At 52.3% G+C, this 14639-nt stretch overlaps 6 protein-coding genes across 6 annotated transcripts; 5 read left to right on the plus strand and 1 right to left on the minus strand.

Moving 5' to 3' along the window:
* Positions 1 to 414: 414 nt before the first annotated feature.
* BO66DRAFT_364003 (putative mitochondrial carrier protein) lies at positions 415 to 1520 on the plus strand (the record flags this gene model as incomplete). The annotated part of the gene is made up of 4 exons (XM_025645139.1): positions 415 to 586; positions 657 to 996; positions 1092 to 1419; positions 1476 to 1520. 4 exons carry the CDS (start codon positions 415 to 417, stop codon positions 1518 to 1520), a joined length of 885 nt encoding a protein of 294 aa, XP_025508617.1.
* A 37-nt stretch (positions 1521 to 1557) lies between these two features.
* On the minus strand, positions 1558 to 2670 carry BO66DRAFT_364006 (putative C2H2 finger domain protein). Its single transcript, XM_025645140.1, has 3 exons — positions 2491 to 2670; positions 2235 to 2414; positions 1558 to 2121 (listed from the first exon to the last, which is right to left on the minus strand). Exons 1-3 carry the CDS (start codon positions 2529 to 2531, stop codon positions 2004 to 2006), a joined length of 339 nt encoding a protein of 112 aa, XP_025508618.1. The 5' UTR covers positions 2532 to 2670; the 3' UTR covers positions 1558 to 2003.
* Positions 2671 to 3824: 1154 nt separating this feature from the next.
* acoA (aconitate hydratase ACO1) lies at positions 3825 to 7179 on the plus strand. Its single transcript, XM_025646354.1, has 6 exons — positions 3825 to 3999; positions 4129 to 4146; positions 4255 to 4332; positions 4437 to 4456; positions 4554 to 5152; positions 5212 to 7179. The coding sequence occupies exons 1-6, from the start codon at positions 3964 to 3966 to the stop codon at positions 6819 to 6821; spliced, it is 2361 nt and encodes a 786-aa protein (XP_025508619.1). The 5' UTR covers positions 3825 to 3963; the 3' UTR covers positions 6822 to 7179.
* Positions 7180 to 7457: 278 nt separating this feature from the next.
* Positions 7458 to 9042, plus strand: BO66DRAFT_387625 (putative metallo-beta-lactamase domain protein). Its single transcript, XM_025646355.1, has 5 exons — positions 7458 to 7641; positions 7710 to 7871; positions 7952 to 7964; positions 8037 to 8396; positions 8465 to 9042. Exons 2-5 carry the CDS (start codon positions 7788 to 7790, stop codon positions 8884 to 8886), a joined length of 879 nt encoding a protein of 292 aa, XP_025508620.1. The 5' UTR covers positions 7458 to 7641; positions 7710 to 7787; the 3' UTR covers positions 8887 to 9042.
* Positions 9043 to 10893: 1851 nt separating this feature from the next.
* BO66DRAFT_397403 (glycosyltransferase family 20 protein) lies at positions 10894 to 12692 on the plus strand (the record flags this gene model as incomplete). The annotated part of the gene is made up of 5 exons (XM_025648591.1): positions 10894 to 11197; positions 11298 to 11670; positions 11730 to 12100; positions 12150 to 12489; positions 12542 to 12692. The coding sequence occupies 5 exons, from the start codon at positions 10894 to 10896 to the stop codon at positions 12690 to 12692; spliced, it is 1539 nt and encodes a 512-aa protein (XP_025508621.1).
* Positions 12693 to 13204: 512 nt separating this feature from the next.
* On the plus strand, positions 13205 to 14476 carry BO66DRAFT_387628 (uS17 family ribosomal protein). The gene has a single exon (XM_025646356.1). The coding sequence runs from the start codon at positions 13447 to 13449 to the stop codon at positions 14308 to 14310; it is 864 nt and encodes a 287-aa protein (XP_025508622.1). The 5' UTR covers positions 13205 to 13446; the 3' UTR covers positions 14311 to 14476.
* The last annotated feature ends 163 nt before the right edge of the window (positions 14477 to 14639 follow it).

A 14639-nucleotide genomic window follows, 5' to 3' on the forward strand; every position in this document is an offset into this window, starting at 1 on the left:
GCAGTACAAGTACTTGAATTATATGCACAAAAATTGATCTGTAACGGTGGATGTGAAAATGCGGTGTGTTGCACAGAGGACAGGCACCTTTGAACTCACTAGCTTGGCGAGCTAAGTAGCGACACTACTAGGTAGCTGTCTCTGACTCCGGCTTCTTCTCATGGTTCCTATCTTGGGAGATGTCTATTCCGAGGCTTCAGCTTTAGACCAAACCCCGAGTGCAAAATACCCCGCAGAGACCTGTTAGTGCTAAGGACCTATCGAGTATAGTAAATTTCGGGTCGCTTCTTAGTGCGGGATGGTTTAGATAATATGTCCACGCCGCCTGTCAGTGATGACATAGCGATTGTGTACCAACTACGACGATTCACCGTTGCTGAAAGGCAGATTCCCTCCAATCGTATCACATATGATATGTCCGCCGACTTCTGGGCTGGCTACTTGAGCGGTGCTATTGGGATCATCATCGGCAACCCGCTTGACATTATCAAGGTTCGACTGCAGGCGGGACAGCATGCAGAAGTCGTTGCATCATCAACCACCCAGCAATTGAGCCGCCTGGAGAGCGTCACTTCTCTGGTGCGAGGTCTGTAAGCACGATGAATCCTGTTACTGTATGAACGAAACCGGGAACCCATGCTAATCATTGATTACAGGCTCCGCTGCTCCGATACTGGGCTATGGAGCCCTAAACGCTCTGCTCTTCGTGGCCTACAACCGGTCGTTGATGACCCTGGACACAGCCATTACAGACCCGACCTCACCCCAAGGGACGTCTCTGTACAAAGTGTGGCTCGCAGGTGCTGCAGGTGGACTAGCCAGCTGGACTGTATCGTCTCCCACAGAGTTTATCAAATGTCGAGCCCAACTGGACACCCGGCCCGGGATCTCCTCCTGGACCGTTGCCAAAGATATTATTAGTACCCGAGGCTGGAGGGGCCTATACTATGCAGGAGGAATCACTTGCGCCAGAGACGCCATTGGCTATGGGTTTTAGTATGCGATCTGCCTGCCCCGGATCTTCCCCCCGCCGTTACCCTCTTCGGCTCGTTGACAGGACGTACACTGACCTTACACCCACACCGCCACAGCTTCTGGTCTTACGAGTACTGTAAGCGTCTCATGAACTCCGAGGACGATACTACGAATCTGGCTGCATTGAAGATCCTCCTCTGCGGCGGCATTGCTGGCGTTGTCACCTGGGCGTCGGTCTTCCCTCTAGACGTGATCAAGACAAGACTGCAGGCTGGGACAATTGAAACATCTCAAGATCGCCCTCTTCTACCGTCTCGCATACAAACACGCGATGCAAGCTCAATTAAGGTTGCCAGAGAGGTCTACCAGACTGAAGGTCTGAAGGCCTTTTACCGCGGCCTCGGGGTGTGTAGCTTTAGGGCATTCATCGTGAATGCGGTTCAGGTATGTGAGATTGTCGCAAACGGCATATTGGACAACGCTGACAATCTGTACTTTAGTGGGCGACTTACGAATGGCTTATGAGATATCTACAAGAAGCCTGAACTTATACAAGAAGCTCGACTAAGGAGGAACAGGACAGCTCGATCGATCCCCCACGTTCTGTAATTAAAATTGCAGCTTGTAAATTATTCTTGCCCAAAGGGAGTCGGATCCGATCCGAGTGGGACCTAACTGTGCGACGCTCCGAGAACCGGCAGTTTGCAAGGGGGTCACCGCAAGACGGAAGCAGTGCGTTCGGCACAAAACTGGCGATTTTCGGCACCTGATGTTTTCACGTGCTTAGTGTGAGACTGGGCGAATCACGCGTCGGGCGACAAGCTTCGTCCGCAAACAGCCAATCATATCACTTTGGTGACAACGACAACGGCTGCAAATTTGCATTGATGCGGTAAAAATTTTTCGAGCCCATGAGAGGTCTGTCGCAGTACCGAAAGGGTCGTTTGCATGCAAGTCCAACCCGCTCTGCTTCACGTTGGCGATTTTGGAGCGAGGCTGATTGCTTGTGTAGAATCATTTGTAGATTTTTAATCTTCCATGGCCATCACGGTCTCTTCCTGCGCTCTCACGCCATTGTCGGTACCCAGGCCAACTGCGGCCTCCGCAGCTTTTTGCGAATGAGCTTCTTCGCGGATGATGCGTAGTCTATTTGGACCAGTTGAATTAGCACAAGAAGACGAGCATTGAGGCGATAGAGTTGTCACTCGCATCGCAAATCCGGGGGTAATCGGCGGAGCATATTTAGACCATTAACTAACCTTCTCTTGTGGTTCTTGCCCTTCTTATGGCCGACCAGGTTGAACTCGCTTTCAAACCATTTGGAGCATTCGACACAATAGTGTTGTCCTAGGCCGGGCAGGTCCTCCGGATCTTTGGTAGCTTTGTACTGTGTGAGATGCTTAGACGACTGGATATCAGCGCGGACTTGATCGTAGTCTCTAGACAAATACGAGGCAGGTTAGCCATGCACCTATGCGCAACGCATGCGGGAGTATCAAGAAGAAGCATCCTTACCTAGTCCTGCGCTTGGTCTTGATTTTCCTGACAGCACCCATATTTTTTTATTTTTGATATCACGACGGAGCCCCAAAATAGCGATAGTATGGAGTACCTAGCCTGACGGAATGCTCTCCAGTGATCGTGGTAGAGGCAGATAGTACCGATAAACGGAGAGAAACTAAAACCTTGGAGCGGGTCGCTGCCCTTGAAATTTCCGCCTTTGTGCGTGCGAGAAGAAATTCCTCAAACGTCTCGCACTTGATTGGGCGTAGGGGGCAAGGATCTTGGCGGCGGGCCGCGGGACTCCCATCGGCAGGCCTCGGCTCACGCTCGGCTCTCTGTCAGCAGCGAGCTGTTCGTACGGCCATTTCCCCGTGGTTTCCGTAATTTATGACGTTACTATGCGTTCGGCATGTTGCCGCCGGATGGAAACAGCCAGTCGTCCACTGGTGGTTCAGGTGAAATAATACACCGACCCAATAATGGCTTCTTGCGCCCACTTCCAAGTTCAAGTTACAGGTCCCCTCAGCAACAAGAAAGACACCGATGGAAAAGACGGTGCGGTAATTTTGAATGGTGTCTGGGCAATTCTGTACTTTTGCGATCATAGCAAAATATTTTATACCCTCCTTAATGGCGAGTGAAGACATCAATTCTACTAGAAGACATTGCAACAGGGTGACGTCGAAAGAATGTCCTTTGATGTAGCATATAATCCGGCACACATGATTGGGTCACCGCTGCCTCTCACATGCCCTGTGCACGAGCTGTGCGGGCGCTGGTGGCCGGTACTAGGTAAGTAATCAGCATTACAATCTTGTACTGTCAGAAACACTTCAATGACGGCCTCCCCGGAACCAGGACCGAAATAGTTAAGGTAGCCAGCCAGTGTTAGTAGCCAACGTACAAGGTAGAATAGCAACTCAATGAAGGGTCGTGGAGGAACATGGGGGTGGATTTCCGCGCATCCTCAAATCACGGATTTGACAGTCCGATTACGCCTCCAGGAGCAAAGACCACTGACAGTGAAGCGTTTTCGAATCGACGGGCAGCCTGCGGTTGGCCGGGTAAAGGCAAAGAAGTACATTATGGGTCCTTGAGGTGAAAGGGAGGTCTGCAAGTCTGAAAAGGTCGACCGGAATTTCACCAAAATTACCGTATGCTGACGGTAAGAAGGGGATATAACCAGCCACTTCCATCTCTCCGGTCGCACGCTACGAATGCGTACGGGACTCGTACTGTCAAGGAGCGGTTACGGGTCACGGCGCTGGCCCTCTTCTCCGGTTTAGTAAACCGCTGTCTGGCGGAAACAAGAATTCTTTCCCACTCAGAGAGCTTCCTTTTATCTACTCCATTTTCCCTTCTCTCTTACTTCTTCCTCTTCTTCTCCTCTTTCTCTCTTTCCCACTCCACTCTATCACACCTTTTTGGGTTGTCTCTCCTTGGATGTGTTGCGGCCTTGCCCACCTCGCATAGAGAGCTTCCATCATGATCTCCACAAGGCTTGCGCGCATGGGTGCGCTGGTAAGTTCTACCTGGACACGTACTCCTTATTCAGCGAGGCAGACAGACATCCTCTCTCAAGAACGAGAGGCGATGGCTGCCAGCTGATGTCTCCTCGGGCTCACGGAATACTGACTGAATTGTTTATAGGCCCCTAAGTCCCGTCTTGTAAGCCTTCGAGCCTTCCTTCAACCTTGAAGATCCCACAACTGCGATAGTTCTGGGACGAGGTGAAAATCCAGGAAGCTTTGGAATACTAATTATGAATTGTCTCAGTTCCTCGGGACCCGGGGTCTGGCTACCGTCAGCGACTCTCCCCTCGACAAGAAGGTCGAGATGACCAACCTCGAGAAGGTGAGTGGTGGATATCCCTCAATGAAAGCTTCCCGTGCCCTCGGCTGGCTTCGGGTATGCGAATACCGGATTTGGAGCACAATTTGCTAATAGGCGCTTCGCAGGGTAACTACATCAACTACAAGTACGCAAACACCATAGCAGCCTTCATCAACTCAAGATGCAACAAGCATTCGTATCGATGGAATCGCGTGCTAATGTCTTCTTTTTCATTTGTACAGGAAGATGTCCGAGAACCTCGACATTGTTCGTCGTCGCTTGAGCCGTCCTCTTACCTACGCCGAGAAGGTTCTGTACTCTCACCTTGACGACCCGCACGGTCAGGACATCGAGCGTGGTACCTCCTACCTCAAGCTGCGCCCCGACCGTGTTGCTTGCCAGGATGCGACCGCCCAGATGGCCATCCTTCAGTTCATGTCCGCTGGCATGCCCTCCGTCGCTACCCCCACCACTGTCCACTGTGACCACTTGATTGAGGCTCAGCTTGGTGGTGACAAGGATCTTGCCCGCGCCAACGAGATCAACAAGGAAGTCTACGACTTCTTGGCCTCCTCCACCGCCAAGTACAACATTGGTTTCTGGAAGCCCGGTTCCGGTATCATTCACCAGATCGTCCTTGAGAACTATGCCTTCCCCGGTGGTCTGATGATCGGTACCGACTCTCACACTCCTAACGCTGGTGGTCTTGCTATTGCTGCCATTGGTGTCGGTGGTGCTGATGCTGTCGATGTCATGGCTGGTCTTCCTTGGGAGCTGAAGGCCCCCAAGGTCATCGGTGTTAAGCTGACCGGTGAGATGTCCGGCTGGACTACCCCCAAGGGTAAGTATTTGCATGTCAATTCTAAATGTTTTGGACCATCAGCTCACCGGTTCGTACAGATATCATCCTCAAGGTCGCCGGTCTCCTCACTGTCAAGGGTGGTACTGGTGCTATCATTGAGTATCACGGTCCTGGTGTCAACTCCCTGTCCTGCACTGGTATGGCCACCATCTGTAACATGGGTGCTGAAATCGGTGCCACCACCTCTCTCTTCCCCTTCAACGACCGCATGTACGACTACTTGAAGGCCACCAAGCGTACGCAGATCGGTGACTTCGCCAGAAGCTACGCTAAGGAGCTCCGCGAGGATGAGGGTGCTGAGTACGACCAGCTGATTGAGATCAACCTGTCCGAGCTCGAGCCCCACGTCAACGGTCCCTTCACCCCTGACTTGGCTACCCCCATCTCCAAGTTCAAGGAGGCTGTTGAGACCAACAAGTGGCCCGAGGAGCTCAAGGTCGGTCTTATCGGCTCTTGCACCAACTCTTCCTACGAGGATATGTCCCGTGCCGCCTCCATCGCCCGCGATGCTCTCGACCACGGCTTGAAGTCCAAGTCTATCTTCACCATCACTCCTGGTTCCGAGCAGATCCGTGCCACCATTGAGCGTGACGGTCAGCTCCAGACTCTTGAGGAGTACGGTGGTGTCATCCTTGCCAACGCTTGCGGTCCCTGCATTGGTCAGTGGGATCGTCGCGACATCAAGAAGGGCGAGGCCAACTCCATCATCTCTTCCTACAACCGTAACTTCACTGGTCGTAACGATGCCAACCCCGCCACCCACGCCTTCGTTGCCTCTCCCGACCTTGTCGTTGCCATGACCGTTGCCGGTACCCTCAAGTTCAACCCCCTCACCGACAAGCTCAAGGACAAGGACGGTAACGAGTTCTTGCTCAAGGCTCCCTCCGGCGAGGGTCTCCCCGCCCAGGGCTACGACCCCGGCCGTGACACCTACCAGGCTCCTCCCAAGGACCGTGAGTCTGTTGCCGTCGCTGTCTCCCCCGAGAGTGACCGTCTCCAGCTCCTTGCTGGCTTCGAGAAGTGGGATGGCAAGGATGCCACCGGTATCCCTATCCTGATCAAGTGCCAGGGTAAGACCACCACCGACCACATCTCCATGGCTGGCCCATGGTTGAAGTACCGTGGACACCTTGACAACATCTCCAACAACATGTTGATTGGTGCCATCAACGCCGAGAACGGTGAGGCCAACAAGATCAAGAACGCCTTCACAGGTGAATACGATGCCGTCCCCGCCACTGCCCGTGACTACAAGGCCCGTGGTGTTAAGTGGGTCGTCATTGGTGACTGGAACTACGGTGAGGGTTCCTCCCGTGAGCACGCCGCTCTGGAGCCCCGCCACCTTGGTGGTCTTGCCATCATTACCCGCTCCTTCGCCCGTATCCACGAGACCAACCTCAAGAAGCAGGGTATGCTTCCCTTGACCTTCTCCGACCCCGCCGACTACGACAAGATCAAGCCCGATGACAAGGTTGACCTCCTCTGCACTGAGCTCGAGGTTGGCAAGCCCATGACTCTCCGCGTCCACCCCAAGGATGGTCCTTCTTTCGATGTCAAGCTCAGCCACACCTTCAACGAGTCCCAGATCGAGTGGTTCAAGGATGGTTCTGCCCTGAACACCATGGCCCGCAAGGCTGGCAAGGCTTAAATTGCTAGTCATCTAAACAACTCGACAAGAGTGGGCCTAGGGCCACGATGAGCGACCAGCTCATCTGTAAACTACAAATATGGTTTCTGTCCGCTGAGATGAAACATGATGATACCTCCAAGAGACTTGTTCAGGGTCTCGGTGGATATTGCCGAGCAGCGGGGAAGCGGCTGCTGGCTGGAAGATGCGGAGTGGTGATCCGAAAAATCTAACGAATTGTTTCTGCCATCAGGGCCTGGTTTCATTTGTACCCTTCAGATTTTAGGGTGGACTACATGGATATACTCTTTTTGTTTTGTTTTATATCATACACTGTATGTTAGGGACTGCGTGCATACCATTTTTCCTTCTGTTCCAATTGTGCATTTATGTAACTCGACTTTCTTGGTCACTGTGCCCTCGTAATCCAGACCCGGCAACCTACGCTCGCGTGCCATTGATGCGTTCTCTGAATATGCCGCTTGGTATAACAGGGGAACGTGATGCCGACGAGGCCGAGGCCAGCGGCCAGCACAGCGCACCCCACTTCGGTAGGTAACCGTTGAGTAGTAAGCCGTGTATATGTACATTTAATGATCAACCCTGCCCCATCCATATGATTTACTCCATCTTGGTCATAGTCGTGCATTGTGTCCAGTCTATCAACGATCAGAAAGTGCCACACACACTCGCACGTGACGTGCATATCTCCGTTATCCTCGAGGTCTCCCCCGATTTCATTGACTCCGCGCTTGCGGGCGACGATCCGTCAATAGTCAGACTCTAGGGCATACTTGCAGAACTAGTTTCACCATCAGGCGCGGAGATCACGTCTTCCAAAGTGAGTAGCAGCGATTCTGCTTTCATAAGCAGATCCCCCTCGCTCTCGTCAGACAGCTGATTGTGCAGGACGATACGTCCGCCGAAGAGTTCATACCGCCGCAGGCCAGGTAATCACAGACTCGTTGGCCCTGTAGTGCATACATCATGGCCACCCAACTCATTACCCTGTCGGAGGTGGAACGGTTAAGTTCGTCAGTGCTGAGAATACTGGGCGGCAATCCGGGCAAGGTTCGTCCCCTACCACTTCCATAGGCCTGTACACCTGCAGCATGCAGTGCCTTTTTCTAATCTACTTGGATGCTGCTCAGTTTACACTTCAAGGTGGGTGCCTTTCAGCCCATATGCAAGCGATTCGTTGAAGCCTGCAGACCTCTCTAAACCATGCCCCGATAGGAACGAATACATATCTCATCGGTCGAGGTCACCAGCGCATTCTGATCGACACGGGCGAGGGCAGGCCATCGTGGGCATCTCACCTCAAAGCCGTACTTGCCCAGGAAAATGCAACCGTGCACCAGGCCCTACTCACCCACTGGCACCATGATCATGTCAAAGGTATCCCGGATCTTCTGGAGCTTTGCCCACACGTGACGATCTACAAGCATCAACCGGGTCCTGGTCAACGCAGTATCGAGGATGGCCAGATATTCAGCGTGGAGGGCGCAACACTGCGTGCGTACCACACACCTGGCCATACCGTCGACCACATGATGTTTGTCCTGGAGGAAGAGGATGCGGTGTTCACGGGCGACAGTAAGTTGGCTTTTCCATGGTGTATCTGTTGCATCCTGCATCTCCTTCCTTACTAATGTGATGTCAAGATGTACTGGGACATGGTACCAGTGTTTTCGAAGACCTTGGCGAGTACATGGGTAGCCTACAGCGGATGCAGCATCGGGTCTCTGGCCGCGGGTACCCCGGTCATGGGGCGGTGATTGACAGTGCAACGGCCAAGATCTCCGAGTATATCAAGCATCGACAGCAGAGGGAGGATGAAGTGATCCGGGTCCTACGGTACGGCCGGCTTGAGGTCGCGGATGGGGAACCGCCTATCCACCCGAAACCCTTCTGGACCGCCATGGAGCTGGTGAAGGTGATTTACAAAGACGTCCCGGAGAACCTGCATTTACCGGCCTGCCATGGCGTACAGCTTGTGCTACAGAAGTTAGAGGACGAAGATCGAGTGGTTCATGACAGGGATCTGGATGAATGGAGCCTGGAGCGTGGCAAATCCCCGCTTTGAGTCTGTGAGGAGGATTAGGGAATCGTTGCTTTTTCCTCCCCCCTTCTATTTTTCTTTTTCTTTTTCTTTCTTTTTTTTGATTTCATCCGTGAATGACTGCAGGAATGCCGGGAGTAGAATTATAGAGATACGAAGTATATGTAGTTTTGTTTCGGGAATTCTAGGAACCAATATTACTATGAAAGGAAGTTAGTTCCTCACTCTGATAAAAAATTTGGGAAGGCCAGGATAGACGGAGGGGCTAGACCCATCCACTGCTGGGACCTTCTTTGGGACGAATTCGGGCACCCGAACGACGAGCCTGCGTTACTGTCTGCATTGGTACTGTACCGACGTCTGCTTCGTGTTCATGCTTTTGAGGTGCTGTAAGCTGATGCGACAATTCTGATCCATTTGGTCCATGACTGGTCTGATTCGAATGGAAGCCGTACTTGGCTCCATAGCAGTGAGATAGATAGTACGGTATACTGTACCTTGTGTAGGTGCAAGGTTGTCAGTCAAGTGGCGGGTACAAGATATGGTTGGTTGTGCGATTACGCCGTCTGACCGTCATCATGTCCGCATCTGGGCGGGGCGAAAGCAGGCCGGGCCCGGGGGGGCACAGGGAGTTTCCGGTATGGTGAGGAAGAGTGAGAGGTGTGCTTGCTTGAAGAAGAGAATATTAATATCTATTACTGACAGTACCCTGGCAGGATGACAAGCATGAAACGCCAGACAAGTAAGTGTTCTTGAGACTAAGGGTCGGGTAAAGTGCTTGTGGTCCCTTGAAAGTCCCGGGAGCGTGGGATGAATGGGGGACGATGAGTCGCTGGCAGGGATCCCGCGCCGAGAAATCGTTCAATCCGGACTGTGACTTCATCGTTTGTTCGTTTTGTATCAAGTATCATGGATGATTTCCTCCGTAGTACACTTTGAACTTAACTCAGGGCTCCTCATATCCTCAGCGAATAATCCTTAGCAGCCAGTCAGTAAGTGAACTTTACTGTAACTTTGGACTCGTAACTTAACTTAGTTAGTAGTTGAGCAGTAGTTAAGCAGCCTGTCGGTCGTTGTACGTACATAGTACTCCGTACATAGTAAAAGTAGGAGGAGTTCTTTCCCCACCCCACCTGCTTCTTCCCTCCCCCTCCCTCTCTTTCTCTCCCCCATCATCCCATCTCTCACTCTTCTACTTCTTCTTCCGCCTATATTCTCCACCTCTCCTTCGAAGCGATAACTCCTATCGCAACAACTCGTTGAAGAGTGAGTTTCATACTCGTACATCCAGACAGCACCACCAAACCACAAATCACAAATCAACCGAGAGACTGTTCGTTGCTGGGTGTGCATCCGTTTTCCACCGCCCCACCACTGGCTCAGTCGATGAACTTGCTAGTGAGGAAGTTGCTGGGTTCTTTTGATCTTCTTGCCCGAGCCCAAGCCTGGGTCGGTTGGTCCGCGCGCTGCCCGCTGCGGTGAGGTCACTTCGGCCATTATTCCCCGCCGCCAGACCTAACAGTTACTCCAACTCCTACCTACTTTCCCTAACCTACCTAACCTACCTACGTCTGCCAACTAATACTACCATTACTTACTTGAAACTTCTCTTGGCTCGTTGAACCGCTGAAGGTCCCCCAATCTTGCCAATTTTCTTTTCTCCTCTGGTGCTTTCCCTTCTCGTCCTCATTTCCCCCCCACCAAGAAGTCCTCTTGCCATCCCGCTTCCTCTCCGGAGTCGCGCCAATTCCTTCATAACTTCCGCCGAATCTTCCAAGACTGGCCCAAACTGATTTCTTGTCCTACCCCTCCTCTCTCTTTGCCCGCTTTTGATCTCTTCCCTAAACTACTATCAATTAAATCGTGAGAATCTTCACGGCATCTTCTTACATTCTTATCCTCACCTTATCGAACCTGATCCGAGCTCTGATCCATATCCTCCTTTTGTGTCAATTTGCATCATTGGTCAGTGAGTTCGACTGCGCATCTTTCGCCATCTAGTTTTGCGCAATCGCCTGCATCACCGTCAGCATGCCTTCTCTCGATAACCCCGTTCCGAACGAGGCCAGGCTGTTACTAGTCTCCAACCGCCTCCCTATCACCATCAAGCGATCTGAGGATGGCAGATATGACTTCTCCATGTCTTCTGGAGGATTGGTTAGTGGACTCAGCGGTCTCTCAAAGTCCACGACTTTCCAATGGTACGGCTGGCCCGGTCTGGAAGTCCCAGAGGAGGAAATTCCCGAGGTAAAACAACGTCTGAAGGAAGAGTACGGGGCTGTGCCGGTCTTCATCGATGACGAGCTTGCGGATCGTCACTACAATGGGTTCTCCAGTCAGTCCATCCCTTCGCCAATTGAATCGCATAGTCGGCGCGATGTACTAGAATGCTCACTTCGTGACCATATTCGCTGACCTCTTGCCTGCTTCTCTAGACTCGATCCTCTGGCCTCTTTTCCATTATCACCCTGGTGAGATCACCTTCGATGAATCTGCCTGGGAGGCATACAAGGAAGCCAACCGCCTCTTCGCCAAGGCCGTTGCGAAAGAAGTTCAAGACGGTGATTTAATCTGGGTCCATGATTATCATCTGATGCTGCTCCCGGAGATGCTTCGCGAAGAGATTGGCAACAGCAAAGAGAACGTTAAGATCGGGTTCTTCCTTCACACGCCATTCCCTAGTAGCGAAATCTATAGAATTCTGCCTGTGCGGAATGAGTTACTGCTCGGCGTCCTTCACTGTGACTTGATCGGCTTTCACACCTACGATTATACCAGACACTTTCTGAGTGCCTGCTCGCGTTTGCTGTATGTATTGGATGACTGACTTCTCACAAATGACCCAGAGTTGCTAACCCTAGCTTTAGGGGGTTGCCTACTACTCCAAATGGAATCGAGTTCCAGGGCAAATTGATTGCCTGTGGCGCCTTCCCAATCGGCATCGATCCCGACAAGTTTGAGGAGGGTCTCAAGAAGGAAAAAGTTCAAAAACGCATTGCAATGCTAGAGCAGAAATTCCAGGGCGTGAAGCTAATGGTGGGCGTCGACCGTCTTGACTATATTAAGGGCGTCCCTCAAAAGCTACATGCGCTTGAGGTCTTCCTCAGTGATCATCCTGAGTGGGTTGGAAAGGTTGTACTGGTTCAGGTAGCGGTTCCCAGCAGACAAGACGTGGAAGAGTACCAAAACCTAAGGGCTGTGGTCAACGAACTCGTGGGCCGCATCAACGGTAAATTTGGTGAGTGCCCCCAGACTGACTTCTCGAGGCCTTGCTGATGGAAGGGCAGGCACTGTTGAGTTCATGCCGATTCACTTCCTACACAAGTCAGTCAACTTCGACGAACTGATCGCTCTCTACGCCGTATCCGATGCCTGCATTGTCTCATCCACACGTGATGGCATGAATCTCGTGGCCTACGAATACATTGCCACTCAAAAGAAACGCCATGGCAGCTTGGTTCTCTCGGAGTTTGCGGGTGCGGCGCAAAGCTTGAATGGCAGTATCATTATCAACCCCTGGAACACCGAAGAGCTTGCAGCGGCTTATCAGGAGGCTGTCACAATGAGCGATGAGCAGAGGGCCCTGAACTTCTCTAAGCTGGACAAATATGTCAACAAGTATACAAGGTATGTCTAAGCTTGACAGTGCTAGACCAATCTTCTAACTGATATTTCATAGCGCATTCTGGGGCCAGTCATTTGTTACTGAGCTGACTCGGATATCGACTCAATCGGCGGAAAAGTTCCAAGCCAGGAAGGCTTCTATAGTTCCAGGCCCCTCTAATCATTCGGAGCACACGAATGGTGTCAAGGCTTCGCAAGAAGCATAGGCATGGACTTCAAGTGCTGATAGACCCTCTGCTTGGCCTGCAGAAAGCGTTGGGCTGGGGGGAGATTGCGTATTATGGTGTTTATTCTTATTCTTGCTTTCGATATGGCGTGCTTATCCATTTCCTGGTCGAGTCATTTATCTTCTACCGTATGGAGTATATCAAAAGAGTCATTGTTGCGTTTAGGCCACAGGTTTCATGGTTTGGTTGGGATTGAGTCTCGAGGTGTTGGTGTGCTGTGTATGTACAGGAGCATGGTTTAGAATATCTCAACTGATTATATCCCACTTATTGTCTTTAAACGAGAAGCGCCATTCTTGAGTATAATTAAGCATTGCTTGTAAACGCATATAGTAAACAGGACAACCAGTTGTGTCTGGGAGCGATGCGAAGGCGGAGGGAGGGAAAGTATGCGGGAGTGCAAAAAGTGCAAACATGCCCGAGATTGCAGAAATTCTCGGCCAACTCGCCCGCGGCCGCGATGCTGCTCCGATCTGAAATCTAGCCGTGCCTGTCGATTAACCTTACCCCAGCACTCTTTACTTTCCGGGATCTGCTGTGCGATCACAGTATACCGGCTTGTATCATTCAGAAAAAGTCTCTCTAATCGGGACCGTCCGATAAACAAGCCTCGCACGATCGCAATCCCTACGAGCTGTGCGGCCTTGTCTAACAGATCGAGTCGGTCGTGACTGAACAACGACCCTACGCTACTCTTTCAGTCGAATTCCTTCTACACCACACAGGCTTCGCAATGGCCTTCAGCAACGTGCTCCGGGCCTTCCAGCCCCTGCGAACTTCTGTCCTCCGCACCCCCGCCTCCGCCACCCAATACCTCTCCAGACCTACGTTCTTTCAACGATCAATCGCCACGACGGCTCCCAAGTTCCTCGAGCAACCAACAGAGCAGCAGCCGCAGGAGCAACCATCCGTGGAGACCGCCACTCCGACCGCCGAAGCCCCTTCCTCCAGTAGTGTCCAGACCGAGGTCCCTCCCTCGCTCCGCCAATACGCCTACAAGCTCAAAAAGGGCACCGTCATATCCGCCGGCCGCATGATGCGCACCGTCCGCGTCCTGCACTGGAACGTCGAGTGGGACGCCCACCTCCGCAAGTACTACCGCAAGAAGGAGATCATTCTGGTCTCGGACCCCCGCGAGTCGCTGCGTGTCGGCGACGTGATCGAGTTCTCGTCCGGGCACCCCAAGAGCCGCAACGTGCACCACGTGGTGGAGCGGATCATCGCCCCCTTCGGAGACCCCATCGAGGACCGGCCGGCCGTGATGACGCGGGAGGAGCGTGACGCCGCGCGCGCGGAGAAGCGGACGGCCAAGTGGCAGCGCAGGCAGGCCCGCATCCGCGAGGCCGGCGGCAACGTGAAGGGCGGCTCCCCTTCCCCGGAGCACGTCGGGCGCATTCGGAGGTTGATCCAGGAGCGACAGGACTCGTTCGTGCCGCAGATCGGGCTCAAGAGATCGCAGATTGCGGCTGCTAAGGCCGAGGAGGCTGCTAATGCGGAGGCAGAGGCGGAGACGGAGGCGGCTGCTAAGGAGGCTGCTAAGGAGGCTGCTAAGAAGGCTGCTAAGGATACGCCTGCTGCTGAGACTACACAGAACTAAGTGGGGGATTTGATGCTTCTCTGCTTCATCCTTATTGGAATGGGTGAAAGGGGAGTGGGAGTGGGCTTACCAGGAGTTTTTTTTTTATTTACGTCTTCTCCTTGACTGTGTATGGTTTGTATGTAAACCTTGTGTATATTATAGCTATTCATGTGGCATATTGTGGAATCTCGATTCGGGCTTGTCTAGTCCAGTAAGCTAGGCTCCGGGGTAAAGAGTGAAGTAGAGTTAAGCCATAAGTACATACTTTTTGCGCTGTCCCACCCTCTGCATTGATGATAGTAAGACAATATCTTGTTGTTGGCAATTAGAACAGTATATTGAGCTGT

Source organism: Aspergillus aculeatinus (assembly GCF_003184765.1).
Source record: "Aspergillus aculeatinus CBS 121060 unplaced genomic scaffold BO66scaffold_2, whole genome shotgun sequence".
Taxonomy (NCBI): Eukaryota; Fungi; Ascomycota; class Eurotiomycetes; order Eurotiales; family Aspergillaceae; genus Aspergillus; species Aspergillus aculeatinus.